Genomic DNA, 20,686 nt, shown 5'->3' on the forward strand with positions numbered 1-20,686 from the left:
CCAATTTAGTGATTTTCTCCTCAAATTAAGGGGAAAAATTAGAGATGGAATGTTTTAAAGGGTGTTAAATGTTTAGGGATTTTTATAAATAATTTGCATTATAGAATATGGATTGAAATGTTACAAAATATAATTATGGTTCGATTCACACTGCACCGGATCATGCACAACATTTTAACCATCCGCAAAAGTTATTCAATGTCAATATGTAAGATTTTAATAAAAATCAAGAATTTTCGATCATATATGGATAAAAAAATATTTATTTAATTATATTTCAATATTTATTTTATGAATAATAAAATTTTTAAGGAGAATCCCAAATAATTGTGGAAATTTTATGGTTTTTTGATTGGGGCTTTAGGGAGAGAAATTTTTGAGAGATGGGAATACTGTTCGCAATCTGTTTAATTTATGTTGAACGAGACCGAGGGCACCAAAGCGGGCGCGAGCGTAAAAGTTTATAAATTGACCTCTAGTCCTCGCTATAGAAACTTCATTTGATAATGTTAATATCGAGTGCCTAAAGAATCCATTCTTTGATTTACTACTTGGAGGCGTAATAATATTTTTGTGATGTTCTAATAACTAATCGCTTCTGGAAACAGTGCTTCCAACTTATTATTACCTGAGATTACACGGATTTGTTCACAAACAACCTCAATCAGTCTAAACTTGCGTGGTTTCTGCAGTGAAGACTCCTAAAAATAGCGAAGAGATACGAAGCTGTATGGTCATGTCACCGTCCGAAAACCTTTGCTAAGACCACAAAGCAAGAAAAATCGGATGCAGTGAGCCCTTGTCTATTGATATTGGACTGAAGAATATTTTTTTAAAATTCTTTAGATAGATGAATCCAAGTTCTAGCTATTCGGTTCAAAACGGAGTAAGTACCCAAGAAAAGATGATACCAGAATATATGTAGTCTCACCAATCAAGCATGGTGGTGACTCAATTATGATCTGGAGTTGCTTTTCTAGCCATAGAATTGGCGATTGGATAAAAATTGACGGTGTTATAATAAAAGAACAATACGAAAAAAATTTTAAAATGCCGTTCCTTCGGGATTGCGATTAATTGGAGATGTATTGGATTTTCCAACAAGACAATGATCCCAAGCATGGTTCCAAATTATGCAAAGGATATTTGGAGAAAAAAGAGGCACAAGAGGTGTTGATGAACATGATTTGGCCTCCTCAGAGCCCGAATCTAAATCCCATTGAGCTTTGTCGCTTCGTTTAGTAGCCGTTTGTGCCTGAAGATTTTTGGACCGAAGAATCCAAGTTTGAGCTATTCGGTTCAGAACGAAGAATGTGGCATCATCTATGTAGTCCCAACAATCAAGCATGGTGGTCTGGGGTTGCTCTTCTAGCTTTGGAATTGGCGATTTGATCAAATTTGGCGGAATTATGAAAAGGGAACAAAACTCCATTCCTTCGGTTTGCGATTAATTGGAGATGGATTCATTTTACGACATGACAAAGATTCCAAGTATATTTCAAAATTATACAGAGGATTTTTCGAAGAGAAAGAGGCACAATGGGTGATGAGCCCGGATCTCAATCCTAACTTTGTCGCACCGCTTAACAAACGTTTGGGCCACACTTGGCAGTTAGAGCTTACGTTTCTCATATCGTTGCTTCTTCCAGCTTTGTTTTTTTCATGTAAAGTTTATTTTTATTTTAGTTTTAAATCAAGGAAATTGTGTTTAACCGTTGTTTCGCTTTCTAAAACGACTCCGTATCTCAAAAGCTTCGTAAGTATCACTAGCATCAAATATCCAGGTTGCCAATCCATCAGGGCCAGTAAAATCTGTTCAACTGGCTTCAGCGTATTTATACTGACCCTAGAGTGTTAATTTTCTTCATTAACGCTGCCCGGAGCAAGTGGAGCACACCACGATAAAAACTGGTGCCCGAGGCAATCCGCTATCTGAGCTTTGGGGTTAAACCGTTACGTAGCGATGAAAGAACGTTAAAGTGGGAATAGCATGACAGAAAGAGGATTTTTTGATGAAAAATCAGTTTAGCTAACTATAGCCTTTTCTAGCATATATTTCTTTACGCTTTTTAAGTATATTGATAATGAAAAAGTGTTTTATTGGATGATTTAAAAGTTTAATTAAACAATTAATGTTTTATTGAAGTTTCATTCAATTTTCCTACTTTGATTAAGGTGCTCTGAAACTTTTGGCCTGCAGTGAATATTGCAACAATGTAAATGTCAAATATTGGACGCACGCTCTTCGTTCCTGCATCCGTTGCATCCAAAACACAATTTGACGTTGTTTTTTCATATATTTTTAGACAATTTCGTGATACTGCCAAAGAGAGATATTTCAAAAACATGAACATGGCATTTTATTTCCACTCTATGATAGCTGATTATTTTTTGGGAATATGGGGCGGAGGTAAACCGAAACCGTTTAAATATACCGAAATTCAACGACACAGGTGACTACTTACTACTTCGTTTTTTATCGAAACTCTTGTTTTCCACAGTAATTATATTACATAGACAAATAATTATTATTGTAATTGTGTAAATCTTGTAGAACGAGAAATTTATGTTTTGTATAGCAAGATCTCAACGCCAATTTCATTTGGTAACATAATTTCAATCAAAATATTCAAAAACGATGAGATAATGAATAGTTTTCGTAAAAATTTTCGTCTATTCACAAGGTCTTCTGATTAAAAACTTACTTCTCATTCCCCGTGTTCACCCCTGTATATATAAAGTGATGAAGGAATCTAAACAATTACATTCTTAAAAAAATGTTAACATCGGTCAAAGGATAAGAGAAAATGTATTACATATTTCGTTGAGTTTTTGCCGGTGTGTTTTTAAACAAATCGGAAGTACTTGCCACGATTTTCGAAAAATCCCTGTTCAGACAAACAAACTGGAGTTGAACATAAAACAATGTCACCTCACTCTTCTAATTTTTCTTATATTCCTTTTATTCTTCAATATTTGATACGTTGAACTGTTAATTTTTTTTAATTACTCTCAGCTATACCCTGTTTTTAACTAGGAAACCTGAATCACACCACTAGAAATCACTAAAAACGTTAATAGATTGGACGCGACGACATAAAATACTAGTCATACTAAAATTGTACATTCCGAAAATATTTAACCCCAAACTAAATAATAATTAACCTAATAAAGACACAGATCGGCTGATGCGACAATCACATGAGTCGAAAAAAGGCCTTTACACAAGAATTCCATACAATTTTGCGAAAATTTTATCAATATTTCTGAACATTTTAATCAAGATTGGAACAAATTAACAAAACAACAAACGAAAACAATTATTAACAATATTGATATTGAGTCTGACTTGAACCTGGGACCTCCCGCATGTACTCTAGCCACTACGCTACGCAGACATTAATAATAACTTTACTGAATGTATGTTTTTTTTACGTACTAATGCGTAAAGTTTTACGCACTGGAAAGTTCGAAGAATTTCAAAGTCAGTAAGTACGTTTGTAAGAAGTTTAATAACAGTTGTCAAATGTGGTGGCACATGAAGTGTTGAAAAGTTTTGTTTTTATTGGTGGAACAAATTTTAAAACAATGATAAGATCTCAGTCATTTCTGATGAAATGTAAATAATTCAGAATTAAGGAACAACAAATACAGAGCTCCTCTGTTGAAAGGGTGGCCGAATGATGTCTGCTAGTAGTTTGAATATTATCTAAGTCCATTTTCAAATTAATCTTGACAAGAACTGTTTTTATATTTCTATAAAAGAAAAACAAGAACGCAAGAAAGAAATTAATTACTGCGATGTGACCAATCGGAAATCTTCAGAATTACCAACTTAAATTCAACTCAACTCAGTCCTCCTAGTTTAAAAACAGGCTATAGGTTTTGTCCAAGGAAATTTTTCTTTCTTTCAAATATTTTTATCTATTTTCAATCCTTAACAATGCATCACTTTAATATTAGGCTTACTTTATTTCCTTGTTATATGAAAAGTAAGTTGAATTATTTGTATAATCCACATGATTTTTGTGGACTTACACATTCCTGTTCTTGTTTTGATACTGATCTAAATCAATTCTAATAAGTAAGATACTTAAAAAGTAAAGTTAAATTTGTTATTTGTTATATAGTTGTTCATGTTATTAACATAAGAGCACTCAATATAGAAAAATTGGAAAGCAAATGCCGGAACTGAAAAGAATGGAAAATAATAACAAAAGCAGCCAAAACAAACGACAAACTATAAAAAAATAAAAATCAGAAAACGAGGAGTAATCCGCCTCAAAAAAAAAGGATTTAAAGCGCCAAAGGCGATAGCCATAATCCACATGGGATTGAAAGGCTTGATGATGATGATGTTATTAACATGATGATTAACTTTTTTGTTTAAACTTTAATTCTTTTAGATTCAATTTAACAGATAAAGAAGGCGTAGCTGACAGGAAAGTACCAGTTCAGCCGTTAGTATTTTATTCAAAAGACGGTAAAGTATCACGATATAATCTACGAAAAGTAAGTAAATTTTTTTGGTATTACTATCTACATAGTTTGAATATTGAAGTAATAAGAATGATGATCTAAGCATGATTCATTATATGATCCCAAAGCAACTTCTTACCGCACTAAGATACCGGCAGCAATTTTCCCAAGCGTTGTACCAATTCTGTCAAATCGACACAAGGGTTTGGATGTCCCCAATAGATTCAAAATGCGTTACTTTTATAAAGTTCGTGATTTTGGAGAGAAAGAAGTCATAGAGCGTTAGATGCGGCGATTAGAATTTCTGTGGTAACACTAAAATCTTTCTAGAAGCTAAAAATTCCACCACACTAGGACAGTCTCTTGATAAAGCACGCAATTATTCGTGATGTCTGTTGAAGTATATCAAATACTTCGCCACTTCTGATTCAAATTTTATCCAGGTGAAACGAACTTCTGATGGGCCCTCCGTAACTGGCAAATAACCTGATAAGGATTTGCTTGGCTTGACTCGGGACGGTTAGGATCACTTTCTGCTTGTTCCAAACAGTCTTTTAAGATTTTAGTTTTTGTTTTTCTGAAATTTTTTACCACGAACCTTCCTTATAACAAGTTAAAATCTTCCTAACAATTTCGATGTTGATTTTACTTTGTCTGGTATCATTCGAACCGTTAACGGAAGATATTGGTGGATTAAAGCGCGTCTCGTGTCTCTCTGTACCTCGACCGGTTTTCCTCATGGCGTTTTGCCTACCACGCTTTCACGATCCTCTTAACTCAAGTTCCAGTAACTGAAACGCCTAATTTAAAAAAAATTTCATCACCAACAGCACATGTATAAAACACAGAACTGAGAGGGAAGTTCCATTGTTCCAAGATTACCGTAGACGTAACAAAAACAGTTTCTTTATTTGTTAGACCTCGTATAATTAAAATTTTTATTTCAGTTTGGAGAGCTACCATTTCATCTCGTTAGATCGAGACGTTTTAAAGATTTGTACGATAATGTATTATTCAATTACGAATGGTTACATGCCAAACTTTCGAGTTGTCCACTACAATCTGTACTTGTCGATTACGAGGACGCTTGCGTGTTTATAGAAGATAAAGAATCGAAAAGGTACGATCTCAAAATATGTACGTATTGTGGCAATTAGATCATAACTCATAACTATGTAGAAGATGATTGCAATTAAATATTTTCTCTTAATAGTTGCATCTTGTCACTTACTCTCTCTTACTTCTGTACATCAACAAAGCTGCAAACCCGATCTATAGCTTCACCCAAATCCGAAGGCAACAACAGATCACTACCATCAATACCGATATTGAAAAAATTCTGCAACGGGATGGAAGCACTCTGAGTTTAATGCAGTCTGCTATTTTTACAAAAAAGGCTGTCACTGCAGTTCAGGATTTGGTCCTGTTTGGACTTAAAATATCACCATTACCGCAAATTTGCTTTTTCGGATGTTGATATTCGAAACAATATGTCCTGGCATAGCCACGTAACCGATTTAGCCAAGGCAGCTTCACAAAAAATTGCCCTGTTCAAAACCAAAAAGCTATATAGTCAGCAACAGCTTCTAATCCTCGACAAGGTCCAGATTCGTGCATCTTTGGAATATTGCTCGCACATTTGGAGCTCGGCTCCCAAGAATACCTTCAAGATGCTAGACTCAATACAGAAAAGAGAAGTGCGACTTATAGGCGATCCAGAGTTGGATCGCCTTAGAACATAGAAGAAATGTCGCCGATTTGACTCCGTTTTAGCGATACCACCAAGACAGGTACTCTTCCGAGCTGTCTAGCATAATTCTATATATGAATAAATCTACTAGACAGATAGACGTGGCTCATAAACACCGAGTTCTATTGCAAATGTCCATAACTTCAATTTATCGTGACTCATTTCTTTGGAGAAGTGCAAGCCTATGGAATCAGCTACCAAGGCTCGTCATTCTCGAGCACTACAACTTATAGTTACTGGTCCATTTATAAATCAAAACAATTATTATCACGTCATATTATCACCTATAATGTATAGACTGTCGGTATCTGTTGAAGCGTGTCTACAGTTGAAGACCGAATTCGAGAGAATTAAGTTTCTGTATCAAAATGATTCGTGCCGAGTAAGCGCGGTGATTAATATAAATACTAAAACTTTTGATTAATTTTCAATTTAAACCATTTTCAAAATCGGTCAGACATGAACAAATACGATTTGTGTCTATCATGAGATGTTCGATTTTTTTAGAGAGCTAATGCTGGTGGCAGATGCGTTGAGATTAGGAGGTGCTGTACTAGGACAATATCCGAATATGTTAGCGCCACAATTAATTGGAAGGCTTCTACCAGAAGTGAGCAACAATCCTAACATAAAAATGCTCCTAAATTATTGCGATCTTAAGGGCCCCATGCACTGCGCTTTATTACCACTATATCATTGTTTACATACACCTGGAGGACCTTTGAAAGTAAGCAATATAATACTCTAAAATATGTAAAGCTCAAAAAGTTTTATACAAATAGAAAACGAAAAAAATCCGGAATTGTTTTTTAAAAAAATATTTGAAATACATTTTTTCACCAAACAACTTTATCTCCTTCAAACTATGCGTTTGGTTGACCACTGTGCGAAACATTTTTCGTATTCATTTGTATAATCTGGAATCGAATTTGTTTCGTGCCTTTTTTCGATGCGTGAAAATAATAAATTCACACTTCAGGCGAATTAAGTGCGTGGGACGACGTAACCCTACCATTTATAGCCAAAAACTGTTGAATCGAGATAGTGCATTGTCTTGTTGGAAGAACCAGTTCTAAATCTGCACAAATCGGGTCTTTTTTGGCAACACTGTTGCCCAATCTTCCGCTCACATCCGAATAAAAGGATTGATCGAAGTTCTGATTTGGGGGGAGCGTAAACTACACCCTCGATTATAACTTAGATTATGGGTCAAAGCCATCACAAGTAATGACCTTGTTTAGAACATCTGGATCAGTTTTTCAAAAACATGTTTCAATCTTCCTTTTGATCGTCAGTCAGAGGCCGAGGAACAAACTTCTGGACGAAGCCCCTCTAAGGAATTTCCATGTCTGTCTCTTTTTGAGTGGCTTCCGTCATATTTGGCGAGAGCTTACCGTTTCTAGTTCTGTAGCCTCTTCCGTGTTAAGTTTATCTGTTGCAGTTGTATAACACAGATTATTTTTATTCTATTAATTTACAACATGTAGTCGATGACTACAGATATAATTTCGTTTCCAAGCATAGCTTCATACTATAGAAGTTTTTCCGTTTGTATATAACACATCTCATATATTTATACATGAATTGGAACGAAGTCTTTGGTAGCTAGATTATAAACGTTTTCTTAGTGGGATTGTGACAAAATCAAACACCAAGTGTACTAACTCTAATATATTAATTACTTTTTAACTTAAATTAATTCCCAGATGATGAATTCATAAATATTCGAAAATATATTAGAGTTAGTACACTTTGATGTTTAATTTTACCACAATCCCACTACGAAAACGCTTATATTTATACATACATTTTTTTAGTATTCTTTAGAAGGTCATCAGTTTGCGGTATTTTCTATATGTTTAACGTCCGATTATAGATACGTAGTATCTGTATCAAACAGGTTCATAACATGGGATTTATCTACGAGTGATTTAACAAGAGACGTTAATCCTAATATCGAAGGGATTATGCAACATTTGGTACTTAGTCCTGACAACAAATGGGCCGCCGCATATACCAACAACAATCAGGTAAAAAATTTAAATAATACCAAAAGCACACGGGCGCGCTAAGGTCTACTATGATTTCAAGGTGTGTTTAAGTGAACAACAAAATCTTGTACGGTTGCTACTAGCATTAGGTGATGTAAGTCCTTCACGAGCAACTGTTTCGCTAATATGACGAGTTTAAAAGACTGATATCGTTTGGTGATAAGGTACGTGCTGGCAGCCTACGTTTTTGGCATTGAGAGATTAAGACTATGATAAAAGAAACACCTCTCAAGCGATTAAGGCGAATTTTGGTGGTCCACTGAAATTTGATTAAATTTTCCAACTTCGTTATTAAGCCTATTAGCTTAGAGATCGAATCCTTCACTTAGTTTTACCAGGGACAGAATTTACACAAAGTCCTCTGTCAATCCCACTAGTTTTAGATATCTATTGAGGTTACAATGCTCTATTAACAGACTCTATTGCCTAGTAGCCCACTCACCGAAAAAAAATATAAACATGAGCTCGTATAAAAAAATAACGGACACTATTAGACACCGTTCCGATCTTCCCTTCAAAATTTGAGAGTTGTTGGAGTGTATTATTTTGAAATATGAGGAATGGATTACGGGGTGGGCGTAAATTTTTGACCGGTAGTGTATATACATCTAATTTATGTTTGTGTTAACCTCTGGCCCTCTATTTCTCTATCAGTCTAGCTTGTTGACTCTATCTGTAAAATCTCTAGAGCGTTTTCTGAGCTGCTCAGCTGCGTGTGAACTTGGAACATTATGACGTCGATATTTAGGCTTATTGGGAAAGTAACCTTTATTTTTGTGTTACTACTCATACTCCCCTTCCCAGTCTATATTAAAGAAAGATCAAAATTTATAAAGTGATAAATTAATCTCATTTCCAGACCAGACATTTGCTTTTGTTGGTAATTCGTTAATGGTTGGCTCGTTATTATAGAGAAAATTGAAAATAACAACAGTTTGCTTTGTATATTTCCAAAAAATATAGCACAATGAAAATAAATATTAAAAATTTCGATTCATTGGATAATTTTCAACTTGTCCATGACTTCTTCTAATCTGTGGTCCGATATAGACGGCATCAATTTCTTAATCATCTCATTAACAAAACTATCAGTAATACCGGGGCAGGTATCTTCGGCATCTTTGAATGCATCGCTTATTTCTTCTTTTCCACCTTTCAAATTATTTGCAATATTGCATATAGTATTAAAAATATTATTTCTACGAACTTCTACATCGTTATTAAATGTAGTTTTTAATTCTTCGTCGCTTTCTTTGACGGTTAAATTCCAATCGGGCATCGTGGACGTTGTGCTGTATATATCTTCGTTGAATGTTGTACTAATTTTTTCGACTTGCTCCATTTTCCATTTAACATATTTATCTATCAGATCAACTAAAATATAATTCCTCTTGGCTTTTTTTATAAACGACGTTTTTAGTAGTTCTTTCGCCGGTGGTCTATGTTCAGGTTTTTTATTCAAACAACTTTCGACAAAATCTTTAAACGGTTTACTAAAGTCCCCTTCGAGTTTGGGAGCGTTATTTTGCGTTATAATCCTAAGAACTTTCATGGGATGTAGTTTGGAGTTCGGAGGTTCTCCGGTAGCCAATTCTATAGCAGTTATGCCCAAACTCCAGATATCAGCTTTATAATCGTAAGAGCTTTGTTTAATAACTTCTGGTGCCATCCAAAACGGGGTGCCGGTGAAAGTGTTTCTTTTACCCATCGTATGAGTTAATTGCCCGGCTACACCGAAATCGGCTAATTTTACATCGCCGTTTTCACTTAAAAGAATATTAGCGGCTTTAACATCTCGATGTAACTTCCTTTCACCGTGTAGGTAATCTAAACCAAATAAAACTTCACGAAGAATTATAGATATGTGAGTTTCTTCGAAGGTTCCCGCTTTCATCAGATCTAAAGCCGAACCGCCTCCTAAATATTCCATAATTATCCACAATTTAGAATCTTTTAAAAAGGATCCGTAATATTGCGTTATGAAAGGACTGTCGCATTGCGATAGGATCCTTATTTCTTGTTGAATATCATCTATTTCGTCCTGAGCTTTTTCTAGATCTATTATTTTTATTGCTACGAGTTTATTTGTTCTTCTATCAATACCTTTAAAAACTTCACCGAAAGAACCCCGACCGACAAGTTCGTGTTTTATAAGTAGTTCTTCGAAATTATCCGATCTCGCAGCAGACATCTTATTTTACCTACAAGGACATTTCTATATAATTTTCATTTTTAATGATCATTAATTCGGAAGGAAAAACCAAAATTATGCTTGAAATATTTGTTAATGAGAAAAGTAAACACGACATACTAGTGACGATGACAATCTGTCAGGTAACGTCAGTACAAAAGTCATCAATATTAAATCCTGTCATTAAATCAAAACATCAACTTTTCCCTTTGACCTTAATCCAAAACATATCGACGTACGATCATTAAAAGAAGTTTATAGCAGCAAACATGTGAAATTGAAAGGAAAAATATAGTTAATGAGCAAACGGCTCAGAATTGGTTTAATGGTTTCAATAATGCAGTATGACGCTTGAAGTTTGTTCGTGTTCAGGTCGTTCACTTGCCTGGGATATTGAAGTTACAAGGGAAGTAATAGGAAACCAAGTACCAGCCCATTATCGAATCCCTTAGACCTAAAAATAATGGTCTTATTAAGGTGAGTTCACATCTGACATCTTGTGTTGTCGCAAATTTGAGCGACATGCGTTGTGCATCGATGCTCAGTCTGTACGTCGCATTTCTAATTGATGACATTTGATTTTGTTGAAGGTTGCGGCGCCGATAATGACCAGTACTGTCATCCAGGGATAATATATTAAGTAAATGCTTTCCACCATATTCATTTCCTTTTTTCTTTGATTCTAATTCAGAAAATTATCAGTTGAAACTAGTGCATTAATCGCAAGTCTTAATGGTCTAGGCAGGGGAAAGTACGATTTCCGTGGCGCCGCGATTTATCAGGATTAGGCTTAATTAGGCCAAAATAAATCGAAAATGAAGAATGAAATTTTTTAATATCTTGCTTCGTTTTCGAGATATCGATACTTGAAGTTACAATCAAACCTTAGTTCAAAAGTCGCTTTATTGAACAGATTGCGTTCGATACTTCGTTTCAAATGATTTGCCAGGGGGGCGAAGCCCCCCATAAGAAAAAAAAAATAATAAAATAAAACTAAAATAATTCTCACACGAAGAAAATTTTTTTAGACAAATTTGGCTGTAAAAAATTCACGATTTTTGAACTTTTTACGCTCAAAGAACACCACGAGAAGGTTAGGTTAGGTTGATATATACAAATATTAAACAAAAATAAATTTTTCCAACTTCAAGTATCGATATCTCGAAAACGAAGCGAGATATCGATCGATTCTTCATTTTCGACTTATTTTGGGTCGATTTACAAAATGGCATAGTCAAATCCAGGCGCCACGGAAATCGTACTCGTGCGTCTAGGCAAAAGTAATCGAACCATTGCCTCCATGAACTACAACGTGATAAATATGCGTTCACCAAGAGCTTTGGTAATAGAAAACTTCAAAGTTTTCTCGGAAAATCACAACCGCTGAAGATAAACGTATTGTATTAATCGGTAAACGTGATCCACGATTCACGGGTCCAAAGATCACAGCTCAGATCATTAAATCTAGGAATCTGCCTTTGATTACTTCCACAGTGAAAAGGAGATTGAGATAATCTGGCCGTTTTGGAAGGTTAGCAGTGAGGAAACTTTATTTGACACGTCTGAATAAAATTAAGAGGTTGCTGTTGGCTAAAGAACAAAATGAACGTATGAAGAGTGGAAGAGTTTTATCGAGTGATGAGTAAAAGTTTTACTATAAACTAACTAATAAACAATAACTAATAAACTATACCGGATGTTAGATCTATGTCTAATCCCGACTGTAAAACACAATCGGAGGTTCGATGAAAGTTTAGGGAAGTTTTGGATGAAGGGGACTGGTACAAATTGAAAAGGCTGTAAAAAATATTAATGGAAAATGTAGTATGTTCTGGCCAGCGTATGAACAGCAGATAATTGCTTTCAGCATGACGAGGTTCTCAAGCATTCCTCTAAACTATGCAAGAAGCATGTGAAAGAAAGAATGTACTGAAAGTTATGATTTGGCCATCATAGTTGTTCTACCTCAGCCCGATTGAGTTATTGTGGGACAAATTGATCAGGGAAGTCAGAATCAGTGTCCTACTTCCACTTAACATCGTTGGAATTTCATAAAAAAGGAATGGTACCAAATAAATGCCAAAACTAAACAAATTTGAATCCACTGGAAATGTTGGAAATGCAGTACGACAATTTTTTGCATCCGAGGCCAAAGAACGGTTTTACCAAAGTCTCAAAAATCTCGCTAAACGTTGGGTTGAAACCATACAATATGATGGGCGATACTGCGAATAGTAAGACTTTGTTTGTATGATTATTTGATAAACAAAATGAAAATTAGATATCGACATTATTTATGGGACACCCTCTATTTTAGTTCGGGATTGAATCGATAGGTTACTAAATCTAATCTGTGAATTATTTATTTTTTTAATTGTCATTGCACCACTGATATGTTTGAAAAGGGCAGTTTTTTTTGGCATGAAACGAAAATATATCTAACATCAATGTTCCAACGGAAAATCTTCAAGAGACGAAAGTCTTAGGCCCTGCGCGTCATAATGCCCGAGGCGAAAGTAAATGTTTAACTTTCATCCCTGCAAAAAAGAACGTACCTTCGACCGAGGTATGAAGAAAAATTGTATACACTACACGGGCAGAAAGTTGAATTTTCATCCCTTATGGTATAATATCTTATATATTAAAAAAATTGATGATTTCCATTCCGAGTCCGTTCAGGCGTTCTACCCAACCGATTTGCTTAATTTTTTTTTTTCAATGAAAGGTATTGATGCACAGATCAGCCATCAACCATCGGATTTCATCTAATTTTCACCATTCCCAAGTTATACTCAAATGCGATTTCCCCCTGGGAGTTTTTCGCATACACACGTTCTATCCTCAATATCTCAGGTTATATTCAAGATAGAGACTTCGTTTTGGTTTAAGAACACTCGCTGAAACACCTTCTTTCTTTTGAGTTTTTGAACACTTAAATCGGTTGAGTTGGAGAGGAGCTAGGCGCGGACATTCAATGCGGAGTTATGGATTTTTGTAGGTTTTTGGCAATTTTTCTACATTCAACGATCTATATCTCAGGTTCTAATATAGCTACAGAATTCGTTCTTTTCTATTATAATGATTTCTGATACTTATTTAATGAATTCGATGCGAGCGAAGTTAAAGAAATGTGACTGAAATTTTGATAAAATTTTTCATATTGTTTATCAAACATGAGATAACAGATATTGAAAAGAAGTTTTGAATTTGCAAAATTGGAAAACATCAACATTTTCTTTATATTTCCGTATTAAACTTGCCGTATAAATAAACAAATTTCCAAATTGTCATGGAATTAACGATTGGAAATACTCATATTATAAGGCACAATTTTGATTTCCACTATTTTTGAACGAGCTAAAATGAAAGTGCGGAACTTATAAGAGAATTTAGAAAAATTATCGTGAGTCGATATGTTTTCAATTAGAGGCATAATATACCTATGATGATTTCCTAACTTCCCCGAACTAATATCATTATGATTCATTCATTATATTTATATTTTGATCAGCTCATAATAAAACAAATTTATCTCCATCCGAATCTCCCCTGAACATAAATCAATACAATTGGAGTTTAAACACATACTTACGTATAACACATGTCTCTAAATTAAAGTCATACGTTCTTTTGGATGCTTTACAAGGACCTAATAATTTTGGTGAGAGATGAAGATAAACATTAATTTATATAAGGATTCATTTTGACTTTGACTACTGACAGCTGTCATTTTGATAAATTGACATGTCACTTAACTCTACAGCGCAGCGGTGCACAGAATGTACGCCAACATCCCGCTGGTTCGCTAGTTAACCTAATGTTATAATGTTGGGATACAGATGGCAAAATAATTGGACATATCGCCATATGCCCATACTAAACATGCCAGATGCCGAAATTCGCCTTTTGACTATCTTAATTTGGCCATATCGCGAAATACACACCTCCATTGAATAAACCGTTGCCTATCGAATTGTAAACAAGCAACCTAACCTTAAATTAGAGCTAACGAGAAGTTTGCTAGTGATTTTTGCATTATTCATACAAAATTTGTAGTAAGTAAATTATTTATTGTAACAATGGAGGCTGATCAACATTTAGTTGATAAGCATGCTTTTAAAAAAACTCATTAAGTTGATTGAAAAAATAGTGGTAATAATTTTACCAGCGTATTGACTACCGAGCAATATTTAAATATTTTAAATAAAGTAAAGGCATGAGAAAGAAAGAATGCAATGAAAAACTGAGCTGCCAAGATATTAGACGTATAAACCTTATTGAGAAATTGCTTGAATAAAGTATTATTGCAAAGTTAATGAGGTGCAAGGCATTTTAGAGCTTCGCCATCTCCCTCCAGCTTATATAAAGCGACGTTTGACACGGCATTGTTGGGAGAGACCCCTCAACTTGAACAGAAATATCTGTAGTTAATTTACTATAAAAGTAATGCATCTAAATGTTCTTGATTTTAGGTGTCTTCTGTTTCAAAACTAGTCTTTTTAATAATTTTATCTTCCAGAAATTACTAAAAAGACTAGTTTTGAAACAGAAGAGACCTAAAATCAAGAACAAAATATATCAAAAGATCTAAGAAAAGTGAAGAAATTTACTATGACATATATTAAAATGAACGAAATAGATGCAGATAAATTTTCTAAACATAGATGCATGAATCGAGGTTTCTATGATCAACTTTCGAACTTATTGAGCAGAGACTTGAGAAAACATTCAATAAAAAAACCTGATTGTCAATTAGATCAGGTAGTTGATCACCAGTTCTCGTCATGAAATTTTCAAATGGGAAAATGATTCCCTATATTCTACTAAATTTTAATTTTTCACTCAGAAAAGTCAGTTTTCGTGGTATCGGCAACTACAACTACACTAGAGAAGAGAGGTTATGTTTTTGACGTTCAACTCGTAAAAAGTAGGTTAACTTCGACGTCAAGAGCGCGATCATTTTGTGCGTCATTACAGTTTCTCAACAAGTTGAACTATCTTTGACATTTATATTATGGTCGCGTTAATTCTATGTACCGCTTGAGCAACAAAAGTTTAGAATGCCTAAAATTTTTGTTGTCTATTTTTTAGACAGTATTGCTGAATATGCTTTCAAGCGAATTCGTCGTCATAGACAATCCTTTACCAGATCAAACGGCAGTCACGGGAATTTTTTTATTAAATCACAATTTATACATTTATGGCAAAGATACTTGGATTAAATATGACATGAGAGGAACCCGCCAAGAAGAATACAGTTCGCCGTTAGATATGTCCGATTGGGATATATTACGTATGTATCACAATCAATTTTTTTAATCTGATTAAAAAATGTTTCAATAGGTCATTGAATCAGAAGCTCTGGACATCACAGAAGGATAGGATTGTCGATTGAGGCTTTTGACTGCATTGTCTTCTTTCCTACCAACTGCTCTAGGTGCTTTTTCTTACAGCTTAACATCGTCGTAGCCGACTGCTCTGGTGTAGAGGTCAACAGGAGCGGAAATGGAAATCCTTTTATATCGGGGACAAATCAAAGTATCTAGACGCGTAGAATTTCGACGTGTCCTAATTAAATGTCTTTGAAAGAGGTCGAGTTGATAACGTGACACTGGTCTAGTGATTAAAAAATGTTTCAATGGGTCATTGAATCAGAAGCTCTGGACATCACAGAAGGATAGGATTGTCGATTGAGGCTTTTGACTGCATTGTCTTCTTTCCTACCAACTGCTCTAGGTGCTTTTTCTTACAGCTTAACATCGTCGTAGCCGACTGCTCTGGTGTAGAGGTCAACAGGAGCGGAAATGGAAATCCTTTTATATCGGGGACAAATCAAAGTATCTAGACGCGTAGAATTTCGACGTGTCCTAATTAAATGTCTTTGAAAGAGGTCGAGTTGATAACGTGACACTGGTCTAGTGATTAAAAAATGTTTCAATGGGTCATTGAATCAGAAGCTCTGGACATCACAGAACGATAGGATTGTCGATTGAGGCTTTTGACTGCATTGTCTTCTTTCCTAGAAATTACACTAGGTGCTTTAGGAATTTGCCACTTGTCCCTCTATATATGGCGAAAACCTTAACCTTAAATCAAGGTGAATGACCGCTGCGTTAATAGAATCAAATAGTTATTTCGCCTGAATAATTAATAACTCTAAGAACAGAACTATTAATTTACAAAATGTCCCCCTTTTTCGAAAATAGGTTTTAGCATAATGTTTTTTAATAAATCTGTTTAGACATGGAATTTGATAATAAAGAAGAATATCGTATATTGTTCTGGAAAGGAGATTTGGAGGATGAAAGAATGTCTTTACTTTTGCATTCGAAAGAATACTATGAATGCTTGGAATTTCATAGGTAATTTTCATTTTTCCTTCTTCATTTTAATTACAGTGAAATATTTTTTCCATCATCATAAATCAGTGATGTTTAATCTTCTAACAAATAAATATTGACAAAAACCTGAACTAAAAATATAAATCGATGATATTTTACAAAAAAACTTGCTGAAACATATATAATCAACCAAGACGAAGTAAAAACATGTTTAACCACAATTGTCTTTTTAGTATTACCTCACAATAGTGAATCTTTCATCTACCAATTACTATTTTGAAAAGTTCGATTAGTCTCTACACTAACAAAAAAATTGTTTCGTTTAACCTAAGATGGTACCCTACACACGAAAAAGTGTATTCCAATCAGACAGCCATATTAGCAGGACCTGGCACTGAATGATATACAGAGTGTTCCGGAACTTCATGCAAACAATTCGAGAGTAGATGACGTGAAAATAATGCTGTGATATAAAAAAATTCTCATACGAGAATATTCGTTTCTGAGTTACAGGCATTTAAAGATGCAAAACCAGAACTTGTACTTATGTATATTTTCTAATTATATATATCCGAACATTATGAATTTTTAATGGATGATTACGTCTGTCCATGTATGTTTGATGAAATATATAATTCTGCACTACTATCTGAAGGCCAGGGGCGGCTCATGCCCAATGGTTAACAATCCGTAACTTTTACAGGGACAACCTGTACAAACCAAATGAATATTTCATCGATTTTGCAACAAAAACGTACTCTTTGTTTAACTCGATAAAATTAATGATTTAGGAGATATGTAGATTTTTAGATCGTTGTACAGGGTCCTTCATGAAGAGCTGAATCGATATGTATATGGGAAAGTACTGGTGAACCCAAACTTCGTTATTTTAAACGGAATGTTATGATTTTTATTAAATTTTTGGAATCTACGCAAAATTTCAATACAACTTTATATAAGGTATCGTATGCCTAAGGTCCACCATTTTTTAATTATTACACATTTTCGAAATTTTTGGACACATGTAGCCCTCCACCAAAAAAATTATATTTCTAAGTTAAAGTGAGTCAGGTCTAATATTTTTGGGCAAATAACACTTACAGCTTTCAAAATCTGTGAAAATCTTGGAAAAAATTTATATAGGGTGTTCAGAAGCTGGTGCCGAATTTCGCTGTCTAAAAACTTCGAAAACTTAATATTTTCAAATCGCAGCACCCATTTTTCTCTTTACCATTGGATTTTGCGCTTTAAATTAGTTCGTTAGTAAATTCATATATCTCAAATTAACGGTTTTTGTAGAAACTTGAAAAAACTGAAATTTTCATAGTTTTTAATGTGTGTTATTTGCCCAAATCCCAAAAATATTAGACCTGTCTCATTTAAAGTTAGAAATATAATTTTTTTTGTGGAAAGCTGGTTGCGTCCATAAATTTCGAAAATGTGAAATAATTAAAAAATTACGGACTTTAGACATACGATGCCTTACATAAAGTTATATTGAAATTTCGCGTGGATTCCAAAAATTTAATAAAAACCATAGCATTCCGTTTAAAATGACGAAGTTTGGGTCCACTTCCAGTATAACCGGAAGTTTCAGAAAAATGAAATTATTTTAGATGAAACGGGCATTTCGTAAAACCCATGCAAGCAAATTCTCAGAACACTTCGTCGCAGTACTTTCCCATATACATATCGATTCAACTCGTACATACCAAGAAAACCGTTTGCCATAAAGAGACATTCTGAAGAAAATTATCATAAATTGTAATTATTTATTGAAAATACTTACATTTGTTGGAAAACTACTGTTTGATAATGAAGCTGGTTTCACATGAAACGGTTCTGTTAATTCTCATAATTTACATACATCATAAATTGTACTTATTGAAAAAACTTACAGGAGGTATTAAGTATACCGTCGAATATCATATTACTTACATAAGGAAAAATTAACAACAAATTATCAAATAAAAACAAAAAAAAACTAAAATAAATAGGGTTCACGCCAGCATGGCGACATAGCGACAATTGTCGCCAAATCATCAAGAAATGTCGCCAAAATCATACACATCGACGACAAATTTGTCGCTCAAAATATTTTTAAAAACACCTATGTTTTATATTATTTACTGTGCTGTTTTTGCATAAAAGAATTTATATATGCCGTAAAAATATGTATAAAAGTGTGTGTAGCATGCATACGTTAATTTTTTTACTTTTGTCTACCACGTTATATTATTGGACCACTAAATCATAGCTTAGGTGGTCCTTTTGGACCACTAAATTTTCATTGCTGGTGTGAACCCTAAAAATAAATGTTCTAAGTGGGCACCTAGACACATTTCAGGAGTCTGCGAATGATATTTCTTTGAACTTGCATATACCAAGCTTTTAAGGTACCCCCCAAAAAAATGAATCCGTTGTATTTAATTCGGGAGAATATGTTGGCCATGCAAAAGTCATTTCGGAGAAATTCCAAGTATCGCTGACCATTCAGGTTATTATCAAAATAATATGGACCTATTAAATTATTACCCACTATTCCTGCCCACACATTAACACAAAATCGATGTTGATTCTTTGTTTGAATTGTACCATGAGGATTTTCATCTGCCCATAAATGTAAATTATGAGAATTAACAGAACCGTTTCATGTGAAACCAGCTTCATTATCAAACAGTAGTTTTCCAACAAATGTAAGTATTTTCAATAAATAATTACAATTTATGATAATTTTCTTCAGAATGTCTCTTTATGGCGAACCGTTTCCTTTTACAACGATCTAAAAATCCACATATCTCTTAAACCATAAATTTTATCGAGTTAAACAAAGAGTAACTTTTTGTTGATAAATCGATTGTAAAATTAATTTTGCTATCTTTAGATTGTACAGGTTGTCAGTGTAAAAGTTACAGCATTATTTTCACGTTATCTACCTACTCCCGAATTTTTTGCATCAAGTCCTGGAAACACCCTGTAGATCAGCTCTAAACATTGAGCATCTCCACTGCCATAGCAAGTACAATAGATCCTTGGGGATGCACCCTAATTTATACATACATTCGTACGTACAAGATTTAGCGACATGAGATTTCTATGTCAAATCTATTTTGGAAAAATCAGAATTTCAGACTGAAAGCAACGTTGTGTGGATAAAGAAAAAAAAATAAAAAACTAAATAACGGTACGTTAATTGAGTAACAACAATTCGTTTGTGTTATTTTAATTATTATAGCTATCGCTATGTTAATATCATTATAATGTATATAAAAAATGTTTCGCTGTAATTTTATTAAACCATTTTGAAAAATAAATAATATTATTTACCTTTTAGTATGGTTTTTATAACAAAATTTTTATAATTTACCCAAATAACAACATCACAGAATCATTTTTTGTCAAATAACGGTATCTATCCTGATAAGAATTAGATACCTGCATATATTGATATAAAAACAGGAGATAACATTTATTAGTAAAAGGGGAGTGGTAATTAAACTATTTTTAAACAAATGGAAAAGAAAATAACAACTGATTTGAGGGAAAATTTGTGGTAGACAATGTTTTAATGTCATATCATTTAAATTATCTAAAAAATTACTATATTTCTTATTCATTTGGAAAATAGGCAATCTAAATCTCTAATTTTTCCGTCAATCGGGGTAACTTTACCTATTTTCAAAGTTTACAATCAAATTTCAGATATTTGCAGAAAAGTAAATCACCCCATCTCTAAGGCTATAATCTGAAACTAAATAAATACACCGCTAATCTCTTAAGAATATTAAGTCCAGTATAAGTCATAAATCAGGACCGTATAGGCGAATTCTGTCATTTATTTCTGTTCTGAATTAGTTTGCAAAAGGACAAATAT

At 33.9% G+C, this 20,686-nt stretch overlaps 3 protein-coding genes across 4 annotated transcripts in view; 1 reads left to right on the forward strand and 2 right to left on the reverse strand.

Annotated features, from left to right (window-relative positions):
* Positions 1 to 20,686, reverse strand: part of LOC130443163 (transcription-associated protein 1) — a 75,034-nt gene that overhangs the window by 47,230 nt on the left and 7,118 nt on the right. The window lies entirely within an intron of this gene.
* The window catches only part of LOC130443335 (NACHT and WD repeat domain-containing protein 2), a 40,717-nt gene that overhangs the window by 12,632 nt on the left and 7,399 nt on the right, over positions 1 to 20,686 (forward strand). Inside the window, exons 13-19 of the mRNA XM_056777904.1 lie at positions 2,307 to 2,453; positions 4,407 to 4,512; positions 5,427 to 5,599; positions 6,737 to 6,956; positions 8,047 to 8,259; positions 15,563 to 15,764; positions 16,713 to 16,833. Coding sequence (XP_056633882.1) covers positions 2,307 to 2,453; positions 4,407 to 4,512; positions 5,427 to 5,599; positions 6,737 to 6,956; positions 8,047 to 8,259; positions 15,563 to 15,764; positions 16,713 to 16,833 — 1,182 coding nt within the window. The remainder of the gene's footprint in view (positions 1 to 2,306; positions 2,454 to 4,406; positions 4,513 to 5,426; positions 5,600 to 6,736; positions 6,957 to 8,046; positions 8,260 to 15,562; positions 15,765 to 16,712; positions 16,834 to 20,686) is intronic.
* LOC130443165 (serine/threonine-protein kinase 24-like) lies at positions 9,151 to 20,230 on the reverse strand. Of its 2 annotated transcripts, none has more exons than XM_056777665.1 (2): positions 20,140 to 20,230; positions 9,151 to 10,481 (listed from the first exon to the last, which is right to left on the reverse strand). In XM_056777665.1, the coding sequence occupies exon 2, from the start codon at positions 10,469 to 10,471 to the stop codon at positions 9,275 to 9,277; it is 1,197 nt and encodes a 398-aa protein (XP_056633643.1). In that variant the 5' UTR covers positions 10,472 to 10,481; positions 20,140 to 20,230; the 3' UTR covers positions 9,151 to 9,274. The 2 variants fall into 2 exon arrangements, with proteins under 2 accessions (XP_056633643.1, XP_056633644.1); XM_056777666.1 differs by lacking the exon at positions 20,140 to 20,230 and adding an exon at positions 14,064 to 14,161.

The sequence above is a fragment of the Diorhabda sublineata genome, chromosome 4, assembly GCF_026230105.1.
Source record: "Diorhabda sublineata isolate icDioSubl1.1 chromosome 4, icDioSubl1.1, whole genome shotgun sequence".
NCBI classification, from domain to species: domain Eukaryota; kingdom Metazoa; phylum Arthropoda; class Insecta; order Coleoptera; family Chrysomelidae; genus Diorhabda; species Diorhabda sublineata.